At 39.8% G+C, this 21,484-nt stretch overlaps 2 protein-coding genes across 3 annotated transcripts; both read left to right on the top strand.

The window, feature by feature from the left end:
* The first annotated feature begins 1,018 nt into the window (after positions 1-1,018).
* LOC135605489 (uncharacterized) lies at positions 1,019-17,308 on the top strand. Of its 2 annotated transcripts, none has more exons than XM_065095647.1 (14): positions 1,019-3,965; positions 4,049-4,177; positions 4,284-4,472; positions 4,572-4,624; positions 6,267-6,910; positions 7,036-7,182; positions 8,520-8,618; positions 12,526-12,650; positions 12,737-12,949; positions 13,107-13,382; positions 13,517-13,664; positions 14,325-14,458; positions 16,450-16,530; positions 16,604-17,308. In XM_065095647.1, exons 1-14 carry the CDS (start codon positions 1,368-1,370, stop codon positions 16,688-16,690), a joined length of 4,923 nt encoding a protein of 1,640 aa, XP_064951719.1. In that variant the 5' UTR covers positions 1,019-1,367; the 3' UTR covers positions 16,691-17,308. The 2 variants fall into 2 exon arrangements, with proteins under 2 accessions (XP_064951719.1, XP_064951718.1); XM_065095646.1 differs by having other exon boundaries at positions 12,517-12,650.
* Positions 17,309-18,985: 1,677 nt separating this feature from the next.
* Positions 18,986-20,633, top strand: LOC103974133 (glutathione S-transferase U17-like). The gene is made up of 3 exons (XM_065094462.1): positions 18,986-19,142; positions 19,660-19,842; positions 20,590-20,633. The coding sequence occupies exons 1-3, from the start codon at positions 18,986-18,988 to the stop codon at positions 20,631-20,633; spliced, it is 384 nt and encodes a 127-aa protein (XP_064950534.1).
* Positions 20,634-21,484: the final 851 nt, after the last annotated feature.

Raw genomic sequence — 21,484 nt, 5'->3', positions numbered from 1 at the left:
TGACGAAGCAAGCATTCTCTTTGAAGTGTAATGTGCTCTCTTCTTATATCAAGTGAGGCACCCATGGTAAAAATTGTGCTCGAGTTTGATATTACTTTAATTCAGTTACAAAAAATATTCTGTGCTAACAACTTAACCATGGTTTATGGATAGCAAGATAAAATTGTGTTGGGTATCTGTTGTGATCTCGACTTACCTATACTGGTTTGTTTATGCATTGAACACATCTGATCATCGTATTGTATTATTTATGTCTCATATCACAGATTTTGGTACGAGAGAACAAAGGCGTTCGTCCTAATTTAGCTACGGATGGAATAAAGAACTATCTAATGCATGATGCATGAAATCTTACAAACAGGGAGGTTGTTATTATGCTTCAGATCTTTTATACAGCAACTTGGCTCATACATGAATTTGGTTATCCATCTATCCAAGAGAACCCAACATGCGATTGTCGAAAAAGGTAAATACCAAACCCAATCAATAAAGACCTCAGAATATGATGTCAAAGGATATTGTTTATGTGATAATGTTTTTTTGCTACTATTACGAATGATGATAAATTAATGGGGCTTAAATTATTAGACACAATTATGTTGTGCACAAAGAAAGCGACGCAATTGATTATGGACGTGTGTAAAATAGTTATTAACAGTAGCATTAATTGCGTTTACTTAATGACTAACGGTAACATATTTATATTGTGAAAAGTATTTTTTTTTTTACTTACTTAATATTAATTGTTATTATTAATCATAAAATATTTTTCATCCATTTGGTAACTTGGGAATTGGCGGAAATAGATTTCACGTAATCGATGGAGATCGGATGGAAATGGGTCGATCGAGTTGGCGGGTTCGAGCCAAGTAAAGTCGTTCCCGGTAGATTCAATCGACACACGAATCACGTGCGAATCAGATGATGCGCATCTCGAGCACGACCTACCATCATCAGCATCACCAGATCTACAATTATCAAAGCAGGTCGCCACCCACCCCTCTCCTCTCCTCTCCCCCGCCCCCCACCCCCCACCCCCTCCCCCCCTCGCTTCATCTTCCCTTCTCCGCCTCCTCGCTCGTCGATCGCACCGTCCATCGCTGCTTTCTCTCCCTTCGATCCCCTCCTTCCTTCCTTCCTTTGAACCCAGGCGAATCTGTGTCTCTGACTTTTAGTATTAGTATTAGGTAGGTGCGTTGTGTAGATTGATAGATCACTTGTGGCTGGGATCGCCGCCGGCGGATTCATGAGGATGAGGGGCGGCGGCGGAGGTGAGTTGGAGTCCGGTTAGGTGGTCAGCCCTTTTGTAGCAGAGATAGTATAATCTATTCTCTCTTCTTCATCCCCCTTCTTGGGTTTGTTGTCTTATGGGGCATAAGAAGCGAAACCCTACCCAGCGCCCCGCCCGCCATCCCCCCGACGCCACCGCCACCGCCACCGCCGCCGCTGTCGATGCGTTATCGTCTCCACCCTCCCTGGCCTCCGATGATGGGCGCCGCCGCCCCGATGGCCCTGATTCCGCCGAGGCGGCCTCTGTGAAGGTGGAATGTGAGCGGGCGCTCACGGCCCTTCGCCGCGGGAACCACACCAAGGCCCTCCGCCTGATGAAGGAGGCGGCCGCGCGGCATGAGTCTTCTGCTCTTCTTCACCGCGTCCACGGCACCGTCGCTGTCAAGGTCGCCGCCCTCCTCGATGATCCCGGCGCGAAGCTCCGGCACCTCCGCGCTGCCATCGACTCCGCCCGTCGCGCCGTCACGCTCTCCCCGTCGTCGATCGAGTTCGCACACTTCTACGCTAGCCTCCTGTACGACGCCGCCACAGACGGGCGTGGCTACGAGGAGGTGGTCCAGGAGTGCGAGCGCGCGCTTGCCATCCCTGATCCGGTCGACCCCGCCAAGGAGAGCCTCCACGAGGAGAGCCAGCAGAAGCTGTCGACGTCCGATGCCCGGATCACCCACGTTCAGCAGGAGCTCCGGGCTCTCATCCAGAAGTCCAACATAGCCTCCATCTCGTCCTGGATGAAGAATCTCGGCAACGGGGCCGCCGGCGAGGAGAGGTTCCGGCTGATCCCGATGCGCCGCATCTCTGAGGATCCCATGGAAGTCCGGTTGGTGCAGGCGGCCCGCCGCCCCAATGAGATCAAGAAGGTCACCAAGACCCCGGAGGAGCGCCGCAAGGAGATCGAGGTCCGGGTGGCTGCCGCTCGCATCATACAGCAAAAGCCTGGTAGCTCCCCACGGTCACCCCATGAGGATGATGGCCGCCCAGGCTCGGATACACCTGGGTCCTCCAGCGCTCACCGGCTAGCAGAGCGCCGGAAGCTGAGCTCCAAGAAGGTTGGTTCCTCGACCGACCGCATGGATCAGGTCCGTGCCTACTGGAACTCGATGAGCATCAAGAAGCGGCTAGGTTTCCTAATTGTGAGCATCCCAGAGCTCAGGACGCATTATGCCTCAACAGCAAAGGACAATTTCGCGCTGGACATCTTGGGGGAGGCACTGGCGTTCGTGGAAACCAATGGGACATGGAAGTTCTGGGCTTGTTGCCGGTGCGATGAGAAGTTCACGGAATGTGACGCCCACATCCAGCACACTGTGAGGGAGCATTTGAGCAGTCTTTCAACCAAGCTGCAGTCAGTAATGCCCCAAGAAGTTGATGGGGAATGGATTGAGATGCTTCTTAATGGGAGTTGGAAGCCCATTGATGCTGCTGCAGCTGCAATGATGCTCAAAGAGGAGCATTCGAAGCGTCAGCCCGTCATTAGGGACGCTGAATCTGATTCTGGCAGTAAGGATAAGGACTGTTCCTCCGAGTACTGGAGCGCTAGAGAGAACTCAGATTCTTCTTCTTCACCACAGCATGGGGACTTAGCAGATCGAGACATTTCCAATGAGTTTCCTGTGGAAGGGAACTACAGCGAGATGTCCGACATTGATGATGTCTCTCGCAGATGGCCATTGTCGGATGATGTTGAACGGATCAATCTTTTGGAAAGAGTTCAAGCTATGTTTCAGACACTTGTGAAGCATAAGAGCCTCTCAGTGAGCCATCTGAATAAGGTGATACAGTATGCCATCGAAGAGATCCAAGCTTTTCCCTCTGGATCGTTACCGCTGAACCATGCATTGGACCAGTCACCTATTTGTATCTGCTTCTTGGATGCTTCACACCTCCGGAAGGTCCTCAAGTTCTTGCAGGAGCTGTCACAGTCTTGTGGGTTAGGGAGATATTCCGAGAAGGATACTGCTGCTGGTGATGCTGATAGTTCTGGACAGGGTAGTGAAGACTCAGAAGATGTCTGCCTGACCTTTGATTCTTCCAGTCTCCTCTTGCATGGTCGTTCATTTACACAAAAGCCTGGATCTCATCATGAGAATTCGGGAAATGATGATGACAAGGATAGTATGCCTGATGCAGATGCTTTTCTGTCATGGTTATTTGCTGGCCCTTCGAATGGGGACCAACTGTCAGCTTGGACCCGCATGCGCGAAGAGAAATCTCATCAAGGCATCGAAATACTTCAGATGCTTGAGAAGGAGTTCTATCTCTTACAAAGTCTGTGTGAGAGGAAATGTGAACATCTAAGCTATGAGGAGGCCTTGCAGTCTATCGAGAACCTTTGCTTTGAAGAACTTAAGAAAAGGGAGCAAGCAGGGAAGTTTGCATCTCAAAGTTATGAGGCTACTTTAAGGAAGAGACAAGAAGAGCTTGTTGAACGGGAGAATGATGAGATATTTAATGCCTGCAGACTTGAGTTGGATGTAATTTCTAACGTCCTTAAGGAGGCACAAGCTTTGAATGTATCACAATTTGGTTGCGATGAGGCTTTGTCCGGTGTTAGTTCTCGCTTGTGTGAGTTGGATTGTGACGAGGGTGATGATTGGAGGGTGCATGACTACTTGCAGCAAACAGATACTTGCGTAGGAATAGCAATCCAACGACAGAAGGAGCAATTGTCTGTCGAGGTATTATAATTTCTTTCACTTGATCCACTGTGTTTTTCTATGCTTGGTAATAGGACCAAATAAACATTTTTTCTTGCTTGCAGCTTAACAAGATTGATGCAAGGATCATGCGAAATATGACTGGCATGCAACAGTTGGAGGCTAAGCTTGGGCCTGCCTTGGCCTTTGATTATCGTACAGTTCTTTTGCCTCTTGTGAAGTCTTTCCTTCGGGTTTGTTCAATTGTTACTTTTACTTATGTTTGAAGATGTTTCAGCATATGATTCTTTGATCTGGTTACTAATATCTTCTGCTTGCTTTTGATTTTTTTTTTCACAGTTATGCTTGGAAAGTTTGGTAGATAAAGATGCTACAGAAAAGTCTGATGCTGCCAGAGAAGCCTTCCTAGCAGAACTTGCACTGGATGCAAAGAAGAACATAAATCGAGGAAATGATAGTAAGCATGCACATGAAAAGTCAAGGGATAAGAAAAAAAATAGAGATTACAGAAAAATCAAAGATCAGAAGGTCGTAAAAATCCCAGCTTATTTTAATTTTCCTATACTGCTTATATGTCTATATGATGTCTTGTAGTGTAGTCATGCTGATGTTTTACGTGCATTTCAGGCTTTGGGCTATAGTGATCAATATTCTGATCATCAGGATACTGCCGAACAATCGTAAGCCTTACTTCTTTAGGCATTTTATATTTAATAAAAATTTTATGGATAATTCATCATAATGTACTTTGGTCCCAAATCAAACTGTAGTTCAAGCTTTTCTTAGTTGCAATAGTTTATTTATGTGTTCTGACAACATGCAGAGTTCTGTTACTTCCAGATAAAGTTGTCTTTTGAATAACTTTCTTGAGATTCACATCTTTGTCTAAGGATTTGTTAAACTGTTGTATCTCTGAAGTTCTTGGTGGGAAAATGACCTATGATTTAAACAGAATTTTAATGTTCCAGCTTTTGATGTGCATTTCTATGTTCATGTGCATGGGATAAATCCATGTGTTCTTTTTGTTTCTCAAATTTTAAATTTTAATAGCTTGGACTTAGCATATAGCTGCCCAGACTGTATTGGGCATTAATTACCAGCCTGATGTGGAACCAGGACATGGACCAGCTCATTTCTCTATCATTCATTATTCTTGATTCTACCCCTGGGAGGACAAGCAGCTGTTTGTGTTCATTAAAATCACACAGGAGTTTGCATCAAAATATCTATGGCATCAGTACCAAAACAGTTTCTGTATGACACTTTTTCCTTTGGCATAACCTCTGGATCATCACCTAAAATCATTATTAGATCAAGTCAGCAGATTTAAGTGTCTTTGTTTACGTGGATGCTAACATGAAAGCATGCAGTATAGCTTAAAAGCTATTTGGTCCCTTTCTAGATTGTTCATACATCTTGTTGTTTCATGAATTCGATTCATATACCAATCACTTCAATAAACAAAAGATGCAGTTTGCTCTCTAAGTTGTTTAGAAAAACTGGTGAAGTCTTCAATATCCAAATTATTTGTTCAGTATAAGGATTTTCTAAGAAATTCATAAAATTTATGATTTCAGAGAGAATATTTCATGTTTTGAGAATATGTTAATTTTTCTAGTCGCATAGAGGGTATTGATGGAAAAGGTCTGCCATAGACATCTTGCTTGGCTTTATTTCTCTTAGTCTTTGGGCCCAAATACTGTTGTGTTAATATGTAGAATTGGAAGGTTAACTAGAAATAGCATGGGCCTAATCTCCATTGCCCTTGCAACTGAGTTGATCTTGGCATTTTGAGGACATGGATCCTTGTGTACTGTTATAATATATTCATTTTAAAAAGACCATCATCTCATTGTCTGTTTTGTCTTCTTACATGATATCTAAGAATTTTATTACTGAATAAATTGTGAAGATCAAATTATTGTTTGTGACATGTCTTGATATTCTCTCAAGATGCAAGGACAGTTAAATAGAGCAGCGCATTTTACTGAAGCAGATGATTTTCTTTGTTTTTAATTTATTTGAAAATGATGAACTCCTTTAAGCTTCTTAAACTTTTCTTGCTCAGCAAACACCAATATCTTCTTTTAGTTTTTCTTTGTCAACTGGAGGTTTCAAGTCATGAACAACATTTTAAAGAATTTTATATTATTTGATTACTGAAATATTAGCTGGAATACTTCACTGCTGATGCCACCTTGCCTTTCGTCGGACTATGCTAAAATTTCAAGCTCACCTCAGTCTCCAGCCTTGATCATTTTATTTAATCTTAAAGATTATTCAGCTATTTAACCTGTACATTACGTGTCTATTCTTTTGAAGTGAGTTTCTTGATGATGGCGATATTTTGGAGCATGATTATGTAGCAAGTGGTGATTATTTGAAACAACAAGAAGAGGAACTTAAACTCAGAGTGGAGCTTGAGGCCGAGGAAAGAAAACTTGAGGAGACATTGGAGTACCAAAGGAGGATAGAAGATGAGGCCAAGCAGAAGCACCTTGCAGAGCAATTAAAGAATAGCACTGTGACTTCCCCAAACAATAATACAGAGGAAAGATTTGCTGCTGATTCAGTTTTAAATTTGAATTATGACTCCATCTTGCATAATTACATTGCCCCCAATTTTGTAGAAGGCATAGAATTTGGTGATTTTCATTTTTCTGAAGCCAATGTGCACAAGAGTCATCATGACGAAAGATTCAACCAATCAAGAAATAAGCCTGCTGCAGCAGACCAGCTGCTGAATCTGGGACAGCAACAAAATATTGGTGACAACAGTGACAAGCTCAATGACATTTACATTAGTGAGGTTCAAGATTTTGGTCACAGCAATGGGTTGCCAAGCAAAGGGGGCTTGCAAATGAATGGAATAGAGAGACGTGTAAGCGATACAAAATTTTCCAATAATTCTAGTGTCCAAAAGGCTAAGAAGACAAGTGGCCAATCTCATATGAAATACAAGCAAGGTTGCATCTTGTTCCCATTTAGACAACGCCAGATATTAGTGTGATCAACAATCTTTTCTATCATATGTCAATAACTGGTTCTCTAAGCTGAAAGTATGTAGTCTTATATTCTTTTCATCTTGCAGGTACAACAGGAACTATACATGATGAGTTTCTGCCGTCTGATATGTCAAAAAGTAACCAAGTCCTAAGGCATAGTGCCCCAAAACAGTTGCCTGATGGGAATGCAAGAACTTTACATGAAGTACAGAAAGATCAAGCTGGTGTGGCAGGTCTTGTTTTTTACACATGGGTTTTTTATTTTTGTGATGATGTGGTCTGCAGGTGCATATTGTTTTCTTTGCTTTTGATTGTTTTTTTGCTTTTGATTGCCTTCATTGCTACAGAATTCCATACTCTATATCCATTTTAATTACTGATAGCTGTTAGGTGATCTTAAACACAACTAAGCCAAATGTTTTCATAATCTTCACAAAAGTGAATGTGCTAGTAAGTATTTTCTATCTTCTCAAAGCAACTTAAATACAACTAAGTATTTTCTATCTTCTCAAATCAACTTGCAACTATGGAAAATCAATGGCAGAATGGATTAGTAGTGTACAATCTCTTTATTTTATTTAAACCTATCTTCAGCAGTTGAGCATTTTGGGATTACTAATAGTCTGTCATTAATTTAGTGGTGCTGCCTCCAGATGTCAGTAAGTGCTCCATATTTAAATGATATTATTCAACCAAAAGGTCATATAGCTGAGCCCAAAAAAACATGTCATCCGTGGAAATGGTACTGTAGTTAACATGTAGCAAACAAAGTTCCATACTTTCCATTTTCTTTGCCATTTGCAGCAAAATAACATAATTCAAGTTGTGATTGTTTATCACCATAGTTTCTCATTTCTCCTTTTGTGGGTGGGTTGGTTCCAGTTGATGGTCATATTGACTGGTTAAGCTGTTAATTGCAGTATTGATTCTAGAATGTGTTCCGTTCAGTCATATGCATTTGTTAACTGAAGTTGTAGGGCTTCTTGCCTTGCTGTTTCTATTTCATTGGTTTTTGATTTTTGGATAAATCTTCTATTGGCACAACATCTTGTATTCCTGGACTTTATAATCTTTCATAATAACTTTTAGAACAAAAAAAATATTTTTATCTTTTATTCATGAAAATTTGTTCAAAAGAAGATTTGAGGTTTTAAGGTTGTTTTCTTTCTCAGTTGTGAAAAGAAAGGTTTTGAGGTTGTATGAAATTTATTATTGAAATATAGTTTGTAATGAAACAATAAAAATAGATTTGAGTACTCTTGATTTGACTAAACATATTGCTTTACAAAGAGCTCTATGGCATGATAAGATCCATGTAGCCAACCCCCAAATATTTGTGATGTTATGACTGCTTTTTATTGTTGTAATATAGTGTAATGCATACGTCATTAAGAAACTTTCATGTCAGTCTATTATTCATGGTTATATGAAATAAGTGGCTTGTCTAGTATGGTGTTTCGAAGCTTAGTAATAGGGAACTTCCCACAAGGGGACAGTTTAGGTTCTGCTTACATAGTCATTCCACTGTTTTAATTTCTGTTACTAAAGAAATCTGCTTATTTTTGGCCAGGAGATAATGAAGTGAAGACATTGAGACAATTGCACACTGAGGAAGATGATGAGCAAAGGTTCCAAGAAGATCTCAAGAAAGCTGTGCGTGAAAGTCTTGGTATGTTTAATGTCTTGGACTTCTTGTCCATCCCCCCGTTATCTTTGGAAGCATGTATAAAATAGATTGTTATAACCAAATTAGTTTGATGGTTGTTAAAGAAGTTTTGATCATTACATACATGGAAGCAAGCTTCATGGTGTTGCCTTGAGTCAGCTTCAGCCTAGCCTCAGAGTGCTTGTTAGGTAGTTTTAACAGTTCCCATCTTAGCCTCAGAGTTCTTGTTAGGTGGTTTTGGCAGTTCCAGATTAGGTTCGAAGGTTAGGTTCTGAAGGTTTAAAAGATGTTACATCTTGGGATGTATTATTATGTTCTTTACCACTGATGTATGGCATTTCCAATGTCAAAAAACATAGAAGTAGAATTTATTAAGAACTTTTAGGAATTATTGATCTATTAACATGAAATTCTTACTTATTATCATAACATATTTCCGATGATGAAATTTGTTTTGATATTCAGGTCCAGGTTCTTAAGATAATAGTGTAAGTGTATAGCGAATTCATTTGTATTCTCAACAATATCAATTAAGACTGATGAACTTGGAACTCCATTTAAGACTGACATAGTAACAAAGTATGACACACCAATATAACTTCCATTTATTTGTCTCTGAGATCGTATTTTGTGTATTTATCTTTATATATGGTCCAATAGTAGTTGCTAATTTCACACTTAATAAGTTGATATGACCAAAAACATAAAGACCATATCTTTGAGGATGAACTTCTAATCTAAAATTACGATGTTACCACATTTGGAAGTGGATTTGACTTTAGAAGTGACAAATACACATAATTGTTCCATTAGTTTTGAATTGTCACCAATGTTTTTAAAAGTGCTAGGCGTTCACCAGAACGAAGCGAAACACTCTAGAATAATAAATTTTAAAAAGTATACATTACAATCGAAACCTATGCCAGTGATTTCAATAGGCGCTCGGGCGCTTGCCTAGGCGCTTGGGCGAGGTGAGGCGAGGCCCGAGCGCCTCGCTTCATGTCCAGGCGCCTCGCTTCAAAGAGGCGCTGCCTGGGCGCTCGCCCGAGCCCAGGCGCCGGGCGCTTCGAGCGAGCGCCTGGGTTAAACCAGGTGATCGAACCAGATTTTTAGGTTTGGTTGGTCTTCGATGCTTTAGTTGGTTCAATCGAACCAACTAAATCACCGATATCAGGCTCCTTCTCGCGATTTCCCCGACTTCCCCAACCCTAACACGTGATTTTGTCGTCGAGGTTTCTTCTCCGCTGTCACTGCTCTCTGCTGCCATTGCCACTATCGCTGCTCGCCGCTACTGTCGTTACTCGCCGCTGCCACAATCGCTACTCGCTGATTGCTCGCCGCTGCCACAATCGCTACTCGCTGATTGCTCGCCGCTGCCACAATCGCTGCTGTTGTCGCTCGCCGCTCCCGTTGTTGCTCGCCGCTCCCGCTCCAGCTACGGTTGTCGCCTGCTACCGCTGCCATTGCCTCAACAGCCTCGGTCTTCTCACTATACTGTTAACAGTATACTGCTAACTATATACTAATAATAGTATTTTTATTTATTAGATTAATAATATATTATTTTGATTTTAATACTATTAATTTTTATTTATTTAATAGTATATTTTTATTTAAAAAATACAAAATATACTATTATGATTTATTTATTTATTATGATTTTGTACCTGATTTTCTTAATTTAATAGCATATTTTTTATTTAAATAATTATATTTATTAATTATATTATATATTTCTATATTTTAGCATCTCGCTTCGCTCTGGCGAGCACCTAGTGCCTCGGGCATTTTTGGACCTTAGCGACTTTTGGCGCCTAGCGCTTTTTAAATCACTGACCTATGCTAAACAGGGTTCTACTGATGGAGACCTATGCTAAACAATGTTTTCAATATGATGCTAAACAGTTCTTACTCCTAAGAGAGTAATAGTGCACCATCTCAATATGGTGCAACAAGTTAATTGAAATGAGAAATAATGGACTGAGAAGAGTAATCCGTGGTTATGGAGGAAGGGAGGGGAAGGAGAGGGCGATAGGTAAAGTTGCAAACGAAGGCAATGATGGTGGAGGAAGCTGCAAATGAAGGTGGTGGCGGCAGAGGAAGTTGCAAATGAAGGCGACGACGGTGAAGGAAGCTGTGGACGAATGCGGCGACAACGGAGGAAATTGTAAACAAAGGGGGTGGTGGCTAAGCAAGCTGTGGACCAAGGTGACGTCGAAAGAAGTTGTAGATGAAGGTGGCAGACGGAATTGCGGATGAAGGCGGTGGTGGCGAATGTACGGTTTCACTTTGAAGACAAACGGGGGACGAGAGCGGCGGATTTTGTGTTACGGTAGATTGAACCAACGTGCTTGTTCAATCGAACTCGGCATGAACCCAAAACCCTTCTTCACTTGGGTGCTCGCCCGACGCCTGGGCTCAGGCGAGCAGCCGGTTGGCACTTCATTGAAACGCCTCGCCCTTAGGTTTCGCAAGGCGCTTGGGCCTCACCCCGCTTGAGCGCCTTTTGAAAACACTAATTGTCATGACTTGATCTGCTAGGTTTATGGCTTGTTATCTTGAATATGATGGGCCTAGAACTATGTGGTTTGAAAGCTTTAGCTTGAACTACTGGTGGTAGAACCATCAAACCTTATGTGCCGACCTACCTAACATGTCCTTCCAAGGTGAGACTAGTTGGAGCATTACAATTTTCCCCACTCCAAGGCTTGACATGCTTGCCAAGGCCACACATAATCTAGAATCTCCGTTTGGGGTTTTGATGTGGGTCTGACCTAAGGAAACGTCCCTCTCAAAGTTTGTCCATTACCCTCATTTCATTATGTATCAACCCCATATAGTTGTCTTTAGAGTTGTGCTAATATCAACTGTCATGATTTGGCCAGGTAGATCTGCTAGTCTAATAGTTTGAGATATAATGGGCCTAGAACCACATGATTATATATACTAACCCTTAAGTACTAGCAACAAACCTTCAAGCCTTATAATGAGGACTTGAGTATTGGTCCAGTGTGAGGTTTGGTGATCTATTGGACTAGTAAGATAACAATATACCAAGTTGTATAATGACCCATATCGCTTGTTATCAGTGAAAATAATAAAGGTACAGGAAGGAGGTCAATAGATATCTTTGATGAGTACAAATTATCCTCTGCAAAGGTTTGATTTAAACATAACATTAGCATGAACCTTGAACTTGAGGTTTTTGAGGTAATTAATTTTACAACACTTCTTGTATAAGCCTATGCTACCCAAAAATGATGAGAAGTAGCAATTTATGTTGTGATCATGTGTTTCTGATCGTGAAACGTCTGCAATCCGGAACATGAAGAATTAATGATCTGAAAGCCTATAAAGGGAAATGTTGCCTTCAACAGATGGCTAGTGTTTACCTTTGGGCTTTCCATCTTTTTTATGTAAATTAATTTTGCTTCATTTGTGTGCACAAACACACGTCAAGATGTTCTTCATGCTTGATCTAAATGTGCAAGCGATTTGAAGAAGTCAAACCTATCATAATATATTTCAGAACTTGTAACATTTTATGTTTCTATTCTTGTTCCGCATAACAGATCTATCCACACTCATTGTAAAATGGATACAGATTGCCATGTTGGAGAACAAGTTATATATTTACCTTAGATGTTCATTGCTGGCTTATTCAGTATGATTCCTCTAATCGTGCAGTTCCCATTCAACTCTTGTTCTGTCTTTCGCATCTTTTTTATTTTCTTGTGTGTATTTGCAGCAAATTTTCATTGAGTACATGAGAACACATCTGTGTGTGTTCTTGTGTTCTTTACTGAGTAGTTATTAATGTCATTATGCAGTGAATACTGAATTCTGCTGAGAGTTTGTTCCTTTTCATGAGTTTTAGTTTCTAATCTGTTTTGACATCTAGAATCAACAGAAGGTGATGACTATTGTGTTTCTGCTACTGAAAGTGGAAGCGTTTCAAGCAGAAAGGATATCGTTGGCACTGGCCTCAGAAATGCTGTTGGTGAATACAATTGCTTTTTGAATGTAATAATCCAGGTAACCAAGTATTTCATATACTTGTTAAACTGTCGTTTGTTAAAATCTGCATGCCAGTGATATGTACTCTTGTTGTCACTATTCAGTCATTGTGGCATTTAAGACGGTTCAGAGAACAGTTCCTGAAAATGTCGTCAGCACACGTGCATGTTGGAAATCCCTGTGTTGTCTGTGCACTTTATGATATATTTTTAGATTTGAGAAAAGCATTTGATGATGGACCAAATGATGCTGTTGCACCTACATCTCTGAGGATTGCTTTGAGCAACTTGTATCCTGATAGCAAATTCTTTCAAGAGGTAATTATAGCATAGTTATGGATATACAAGTTTCCTCTCTAATCTTATGAAACATAAAGTTTTAAAAGATCTTGTTCATTTAATTTTTGACAAGGCTTTATGAGTGTATTTGGTTTATCATTGTGTTGAATCTAAAAAATTTAATTGCAATTGACAGGCACAGATGAATGATGCTTCTGAAGTTTTAGCAGTAATCTTTGACTGCTTGCACAAGTCATTTAATATTTTCTCTGGTGATTGTGATGTTGAATCATATGAAAGTAATTCTGTGGGATCATGGGATTGTGCAAACAGTTCTTGTATTGCACATTCCCTGTTTGGAATGGACATCGATGAACAGATGAACTGTTACAGCTGCCATTGTCAGACCAGACACCTGAAGTATACTTCATTTTTCCACAATATCAATGCAAACTCTTTACGAACAGCAAAGGCATGTCTTACAACTTATTTTTATAAATTATCTTGTTAAGGATCCAAGTTGATTTTTATCTCTTTAAAAAATGAGATGAATTAGAACATGTTCTTCAACCTATTAGTTTAAAATTTTCAATTTTGCTGCCTCAGATTATGTGCCCAGAAAGTTCTTTTGATGAACTATTGAAGACTGTTGAAATGAATCACCAGTTATCTTGTGATGTAGAGGCTGGCGGTTGTGGAAAACCAAATTATATGAATCATATTCTGTCTCATCCACCACATGTTTTCACAGCTGGTAACATTTGGTCCCTCTTAAATAGCATGTTCACTAATCCTGTCCATCTTTGCCCAGGTATTTGGCTTGAGATAGGCCAGATTTACTATTGCATTAACAGATATTTGTTTTGAGCTGGTGGTGTCAGAAGATTAGGCCATATATACAATATGGTTTTGATTATAAATTGTATCCCTATGCCATATTTCATGGTGCTTAATGTGATAGAGGCCAACAGAGCAAATAGATGCATAATTTGCAAGATGTGCATGGCTGAGTATTGCTGCATGGCATTGCATATCATCTGTGTGCAGCAGCTCATGGTCACATATTTATCCTTTTATGAGATATGCCTTGTCATGCATTCATTGCCTAGCATGGTGCAAGCAGTGCCACAGTTCATGTAGGGTAATTGAGGCCTTGATTGTTAAAAGAAGTCTGTCAGTGTTATACTCATTGAGGACATAAACTAAACTTTAATTAGACCTGATCACTAGATCGAAATTGTATGCAATCTTTGCCTAATTGACTTAGGCCTAACACTAATTCTTAGATATGTGGTTGAGTTCAGTTAGTTGTTTCGCAAAGGGATAAGTTACTGAATTTGCACTATTTTCCAGTGTGTTAAATTGAGTCAGACATCTTTTATACTATTTCTGACTGATTAAGTTGCTGTTTCAGTTTTAGGCTGGCAAAGTACAAATGAAAGTGCAGATGACATATCTGCGACATTGGCAGCCATTACTACTGATGTGGATATTGGCATTCTTTACTGTGGTATAGATAAAGGGTGCAAGCATTCTCTGGTTTCAGTGGTATGTTGGTAGCTAATGCCTTAATTTTTTCAGTTGTTATGATATCATGGAAAAGCCAATTTTGATCCATTTTTCATTCAAGTTTGTTCTTGATAGTCTTGATTTTTTTTTAGAGATGATAGAAGCATGTAAAATAAAATAAGTAGTCCAGGTTCATGCTAAACACCAAGATGGCCAATATAAATTTTGGAGCTGTCATTGTAAACTAGAGAAAAAAATATCAGTAAATAAATATGCAGTTGGTTCCTAAATTGAAGTTTTTGATTTTTTTTTTAAGAAAATGCTGACTAAACATTCTTTTACTGGTTTATCTTCCTTTACTCTTGTACTCATATATTCTCTTTCCATCCAAACAATCCTGTTTTCTGATTTAAGTACATAACTCACTTTAGCTTCTCTCCATGATGCACTAGTATCCTCAGTTTTTATGAGCTACTACAATTGAGGTTCAATGTCTCTTAGCTGTAGACTCATTTAAGTATAGTGCAACTGAACACAGTAAATTACTGCATTTTAAACCCATGATGATAATGATGATGATAGGTATATAATGCTTGCCCAGGAGAGGATTGTTCCTAAACTTGCATAGTTATGCCGCCACATGGTATACAGTGGTGCTAAGGTAGAATATATCAACAAAAACAACAAGCCGTAAGTCGTAATTACATCCTAGGGTGGAATGAATATTCAAATTATCTTCTTTTGGTTTGGTCCAACCTTGGGATGATTTTGATAGTTCAGGTTCAATTCAGTTCTCAAGGCTAGAAGAGTTTTGAAAAATGTGAAAAATTCATAACCAAATGAAGACAATTCAAGCTATAATGGTTATTTATGTTTATAAGGAGTAAATCAATATAATGAAACATAACAATGATTATGTCACAATCCTGTTTGATGATACTGCAAACTCAATAATTTGGAAGGCCTATAACCATTGACCAAAAGTGCTTAAGATGAAGTTAATATTAGTAGACTCGTTTAGCTTTAAAATTCATCACATTTTCCCACTTTCAATATGGGACTATTCAGAGTTTCATATTCTCCCACACTCAAAGGATTAGCATTCTTGTCAAGATCAATGCATAGCCCAAAAATTTTCCCTTGCAGGTGGTACACATGATGCAATTCAATGGTGTCTTCATGGCATAATGTGTTTCTAGCTGGAGTATAGTCTTTTTTTACCCGGGTCCTTTTGTCATACCTAATATTATGCCCATTCTGTACCAGTTGTCCTTGTTAGACAGGAGTATTGATCCATTAAGATGGTAAGCTCAGAACCACATGGTCCTGAAATGCTTATTCTCAAGTTATTGGTAGTAGATTTACCTAACCCCATAGCCCAACACAACATCCTATCACTTCCAATCTTTGACTATTTGGATTGAAATAGATTACAAGTTACAAAATAAATAATATTTTTTTACATGGGATAAGTTATGGTTCCTTTTACAATGTACCTCTTGTAAGATATATGTAGCACAGTTACCTCACAACTAACAGGTTATCAACATGGCTCTTAACTGTTAAGCACTACTGGTGCCTTGCAATGAACAAGAAATTATTAAGGAATAAGGACCCGAGATGTTTGGTAAATGAAGGATCAAATTAGTGTTTCCTTGTAACAATGACAGAGTGCACTCATTTTGAGGATCAGAACACTCTCTCCAGAATAGATTGTGCCATGCAGGTGACTACTTTTAATAGATGGGCATCCTTGAGCTCTTATGATGTTTCATGTCCTGCTTGACTACACGAATAGGTTAATTTTTTGTGAGGTTGAAGATATGTTGAGTCCTGAAGAATCTGATACTTGTGTGTATGAGAAGTCCAAGGTCATTGTTTATCCCCTGTGCTTGTATGTGTTCATAGATAACTCATATACGTCAAACTTTATTTATTTTTCCAACTTACAGCAAGACTAGCATATACACCCTGTTAAGGTTACTTCTATCCTAGCAATCAGCTGAAAATTATTGTCTTCCTGTATTCAGGTTTGTTACTATGGGCAACATTATCACTGTTTTGCATATGAGTGCGATCAGTGGGTCATGTATGATGATCAAACTGTCAAGGTAACCTTAGACAGGTGTGCTTGTTTTCTTGATTTGTTGCAAGTGTGTAATATGGTTGAAGCTAATCGTGCAGGTGATTGGTGGCTGGAATGATGTTCTCACCATGTGCGAAAGGGGACACTTGCAGCCACAAGTCCTGTTTTTTGAGGCTGTGAATTAATTGTTCTTTAAGAATACAACATCAAAATTCATTCATATCATAAAAGAATGATTTTCAATGCTTTTCACGAGAGATTATATGGACAAAGGGGCTAAAAAGGATAGATCAGGGTTCCTCTTCTTCCTACAATCAACAGCGTTCTTAAGATCAGTTCTACTACAATGCTTTGACAATGACCTGGCAGTGCTGATTCATCTTGGGCTCCTGCTTTGATGATGCCCCTATTTGGTACCACAAGGTTGAGAAAAGCATTTATAATCATCAAGGATCCAGGCCCAATTTAAAAACCTTTAGCTGCAACTTTTTATGACTTCTTTTTCGGCAGAAACAATTGCATTTTCCTGTTTAAATAAGGTGGTACTGCGCATGGGGCTATGTGCATCTCTCACCATCTTTGGAGTCGTCAAATATGCTCACTACTTGCAGGCAAATTTTGCAAAATTTTGATACAGTTTATGATAGGAAGATATTGGATCTCTACCCGAGTTGAAGTAAGATTGTGCATAATTTTTTTGCTCAACAATTCTGGAAGTCTTTATAGTTTGTTCAAATTACTGTAAGAACTATCAGAACGGTTAATTGGTACCAGAAAATGTAATGATCCAGCTTTTTCTTTCATGAGATACTTGCAGCAACCAGGACACTCTGTTGATGTTATTATGAGCACTATTTAACTGAGTATTTACTTAATTTTTTGTATAATCTTGTACCTCAGTTTGTCCAAGACGGCCAACTCACTGTGACTGTGTTTGGTAAAAGGAAATCAATTCTATGGTTGAATTTTATATAATAATTCACTCGCTTTGTTGGTTGTTCACAATTTCAGGATTCTTGGGATGCTTGCTGATTTCTGGGAGGGATCAGCTATGTTCGTCCGAGAGCATAAAAGCAGTACTATCAAAAACATCAAATATTTCTGTGATTGTTGAAAGAAATGATTCATGAATATCAAAGAGTATGTACATAAGAGTTACCAAACTTATAACTTATTCATGAATGTGGCAGAAATGTCGATAAACAACTGAGCATGATTCATTCTTCAGCATGTTTCATGAAATGTCTCTGCATATCAATCTCATTGTGATTTCTCTCTTATCATTGTATAACTTTGAAGCTTGCAGATGTTGTGACCTATCCTACACTTTAGTTATTATGCATTACTGCAATAGTATTTCAATGTGTGATGACTTGTGCAGCTGTTCATAATTCTTGAAAATTGTGTTTTCTTTCAAGTACTTGTCATATCCATTCATGATGTGGGCATGTCATTCTTGCATATGTTCTTAAGATCCAAAGGTTTAGCTCAATCTGTAGTTTCTTTTAATGCTCGAGTCATTTGCTACAATGGTACTCGTTTATATATTCATGGGTACAAACTTGGTGTTAGTTTCTTGCTGGTGGTCATCTCGGTACAATGAGTGTGCTTAAATTAGAACTTATCTGGTTCATGTCTTCAAAGAGGAACAAGGTGATCAGCTCCCTTGTTTCTCCTCACCTTGCAGAGCTTCTTCTACTTTGCTATGCTTCTATCCAACTCTCTCCGGTCAAATACAAAATTTGATGAGGCATGGTTTGCTAGGTATCACTGTGGCTGTGGAGTATGTGATTGTTCGTCCTTTTACTCTCTTCATCAGCGTTGTTATTTGATCTAGCTAATGTCTTTATTTATGTAAAGTTCTTGCTATGTGAAGTTGAATGACTCTGAACTCTGCAGTGCAATTCAAGGAAAAGCTGTGAAAGTGTTCGGGAACGCTAACCTACCATCATCATCATCCGCTTGTGAGCTCATCAAAACACCAACATATGAAGCTGAGCATTCCAATAGAAACTTGAACGTGAAGTTTCAAATCCCATTGCCTCTTCTTAACCTGAAATCAGACACAGTCAGTTTCCGCACGTCAAAAGTATGTATATTCAAGATTATCACTAACAACTTAATAGATCACTACAGAATGCCTCTCATTCTTAACGCGGAAGCAATTGTAGGAACAGGAGAGCAGTCAGTGATCTGACGCCCCTAGATATTAATATATATGCGAGCCCATCCACTGCTGTCTCACACAGCGGAAGGAATGGAAGTAGCAGCTGAGGAGGGAGGAGAAGTGAAGCTCATCGGGGGGGTGGCCGAGCCGGTACGTGATGAGAGTGAAGGTAGCTCTGCACCTGAAGGGGGTGGTGGACTACGACTTCCTGCAAGAGAAGTTGGGTGAGAGGAGCCAGCTGCTACTGGAATCCAACCATGTCTACTAGAAGATCCCGGTCCTCATCCACAACCACAAGCCCGTCTGCGAGTCCATGGTTATCGTCGAGTACGTCGACGAGGCCTGGGCCGCATCCGGCCGCGCCATCCGCACGACCGATCCCTACGACCGTGCTCTCCATCGGTTTTGGCCCGCCTACATCGACGACGAGGTACGAGTTGCACCTCGCAGGCCAACATTGTTCTGCTTGGGTTGGTCACAGTGTCCCCGACATCATGCTGCTGCAGTGGTTCCCATCGATGACCGCAGCATTAAAGGCTGAAACGGAGGAAGCCAGGGCGGAAGCCATGAAGCAAACGCTCGCAGGTTTGGAGCTGCTGGAGGAGGCCTTGGCGAGAGGAGAGGCTTCTTCGGCGGTGACGCCATGAAGAATGTTGAGGATAGAGGAATAAAGAAACGATAAAAATAGAATATTACGATGTAATTAAAAAAATCTTTTTAATCAAGAAAATCGATATAGTATTTAATAAGAGGTAAGATAAGAATACTTATAAGATATTTTCAAATGCACACACTCTCTTTCTTGTTCTATGAACTATGATTATATTTATAGGATATAGTGGTAATTATCTCACTCACTATAATTGAGATAGTTATATGAACTATCCTATAACTTCTAGATCATGGGTTACTTCTTGAAACATACTTAAAATTATTTAAAACATGATAACTACCTAGATAACTATCATGAATCAATTCTCAACATAGCGTACCTCAATATCGCCCTCGGATGCTTCTTAGGGTGGATGAAGGCATACGAGAAGGTAATTGGTCTTCGGTTCGTGGACGAGAAGAAGACGCCGCTGCTCGTGGGGTGCGCGGAGCGGTTCTGCTCCCACGAGGCTGTGAAGGACTTGATGCCAAAGGGGAAGGTCTCCGCTGCCAACCGAAGTCATTCATATGCATGCATCAGCATAATTACAATGGCGAATTGCAGTACAAAATATGATCCGTTCATTATGCACTTAGTAATATTATATATACATATGGAAACAAATTAATTAATTATTTATATATATATATATATATAGTGTGTGTGTGTGTGTTCCTGACAGCAGGTAACTAACTAGTCATGCAAAAAGTTGGACCTCCATGAAAAAGCTATTCTGCTTGATTGTGATCATGAAGACCCAGAGCGAAGAAAAAGCTATGCTCACCAGAAGGAAAACCTACTTTTTGTCATGTATATCATATGTTCTTGTCTGTCATTATAATAATATTATTAAGATTGATAAGGATTTCTAGATTCCGAGAGTTAATGTCATAATACTGAGTTCAAGTACAGAGATACATCTATCTTAAGAAAAGAAATCTTAAAAATTAAAAAAAAAATGTAATTATTCTCTAATTTTTAACGTGAGAATACCTCTACTGTAAATTCATGTTCGTATCTAATCGAATTCTTTCCTTGGAGCAACTCGTACAGCCCAAAGATGAGGCCAAAAGTGTACAATCATGGTGATTCAGATATCATCGAGTTGATCTATGGTCCTAGACAGAATCAAGCTCTTCTGGTGCAAACAATGGCCAAAAGTGTACTATTTGTTGAACTCTCCATGTTTGCTATTGCAACTAAAGTACGATAACAGTAACAGGCCAACTTGCAGTTTTGTTCTGCACTTGTTATTTTTAATGCAGTGGAGCTTCCTAAGAACCTCGATGAAGGAACAAAAGTACGATAGACCATTTAGTCAATCGACCCCGTTTTAGTATTAAGGCTCATAAAAATTATCTACTTTCAACTATGAGCATATTTAATACCTTTGAAAGTAAAGGATATTCGACGAATTTATGAGTTCTTGATTCTCATACTCCTTAATAAATATAGGACTAAATGACTTTATTAGTACTCCCTCGTATAAGGGAGTACTAATAAGAGAGTAAGTTTGCTCGACCAAGGTGCAGGCCTCGAGCCCTCTTTCTAGTATCAATTTAATAAAAGACTATTTGGTCTCGACATAGTTTTATCCTTTTGGAGCTTCTGCCAAAAGGCATCTCTAATAGTAAGAAAGACATGATGGACTTATGAGTCATTGGTTCTTATACTCCTCAACTAATACGAGACAAAATGGTCTTACCAGTGCTCTTTCCTGTAGGGAAGTCAAGGGCTCATAACCGAGGTGCACGGCTCAAGACTGGGTTTACTCGGTTAAGGTGCAGGCCTCGAGCCCTTCCTCTAGCACCAAGTTGGTAATGGACCATTTGGTATGTCAGCCATTAGTACAACCTATAGGCTCGTAAGAAATTATCCGCTTTTGGTGATGAGCATACCCATATGATTTTATTCTTTCGGAGCTCGTGGTTGAGAAGTATGGGAACCAAGGGCTCATAAGTTTATCGGGTCTCCCTTACCTTCAGAAGCGCCTTTTGGAGTTCACGAGCTTTGAAAGGTCATAACCGTATGGATACACACATCGCCCAAAATAAATAATTCCTCATGACCTTATGGGCTGCATTAATGGTCGCCCGACCAAACGACCTCTTATTAGTGCTAAAAAGAGGACTCGAGTTGTATACCTCGACTAGACAAACC

The sequence above is a fragment of the Musa acuminata genome, chromosome BXJ2-2 (genome assembly GCF_036884655.1).
Source record: "Musa acuminata AAA Group cultivar baxijiao chromosome BXJ2-2, Cavendish_Baxijiao_AAA, whole genome shotgun sequence".
Taxonomy (NCBI): Eukaryota; Viridiplantae; Streptophyta; class Magnoliopsida; order Zingiberales; family Musaceae; genus Musa; species Musa acuminata.
This window is presented reverse-complemented; position numbering and strand designations above follow the sequence as displayed.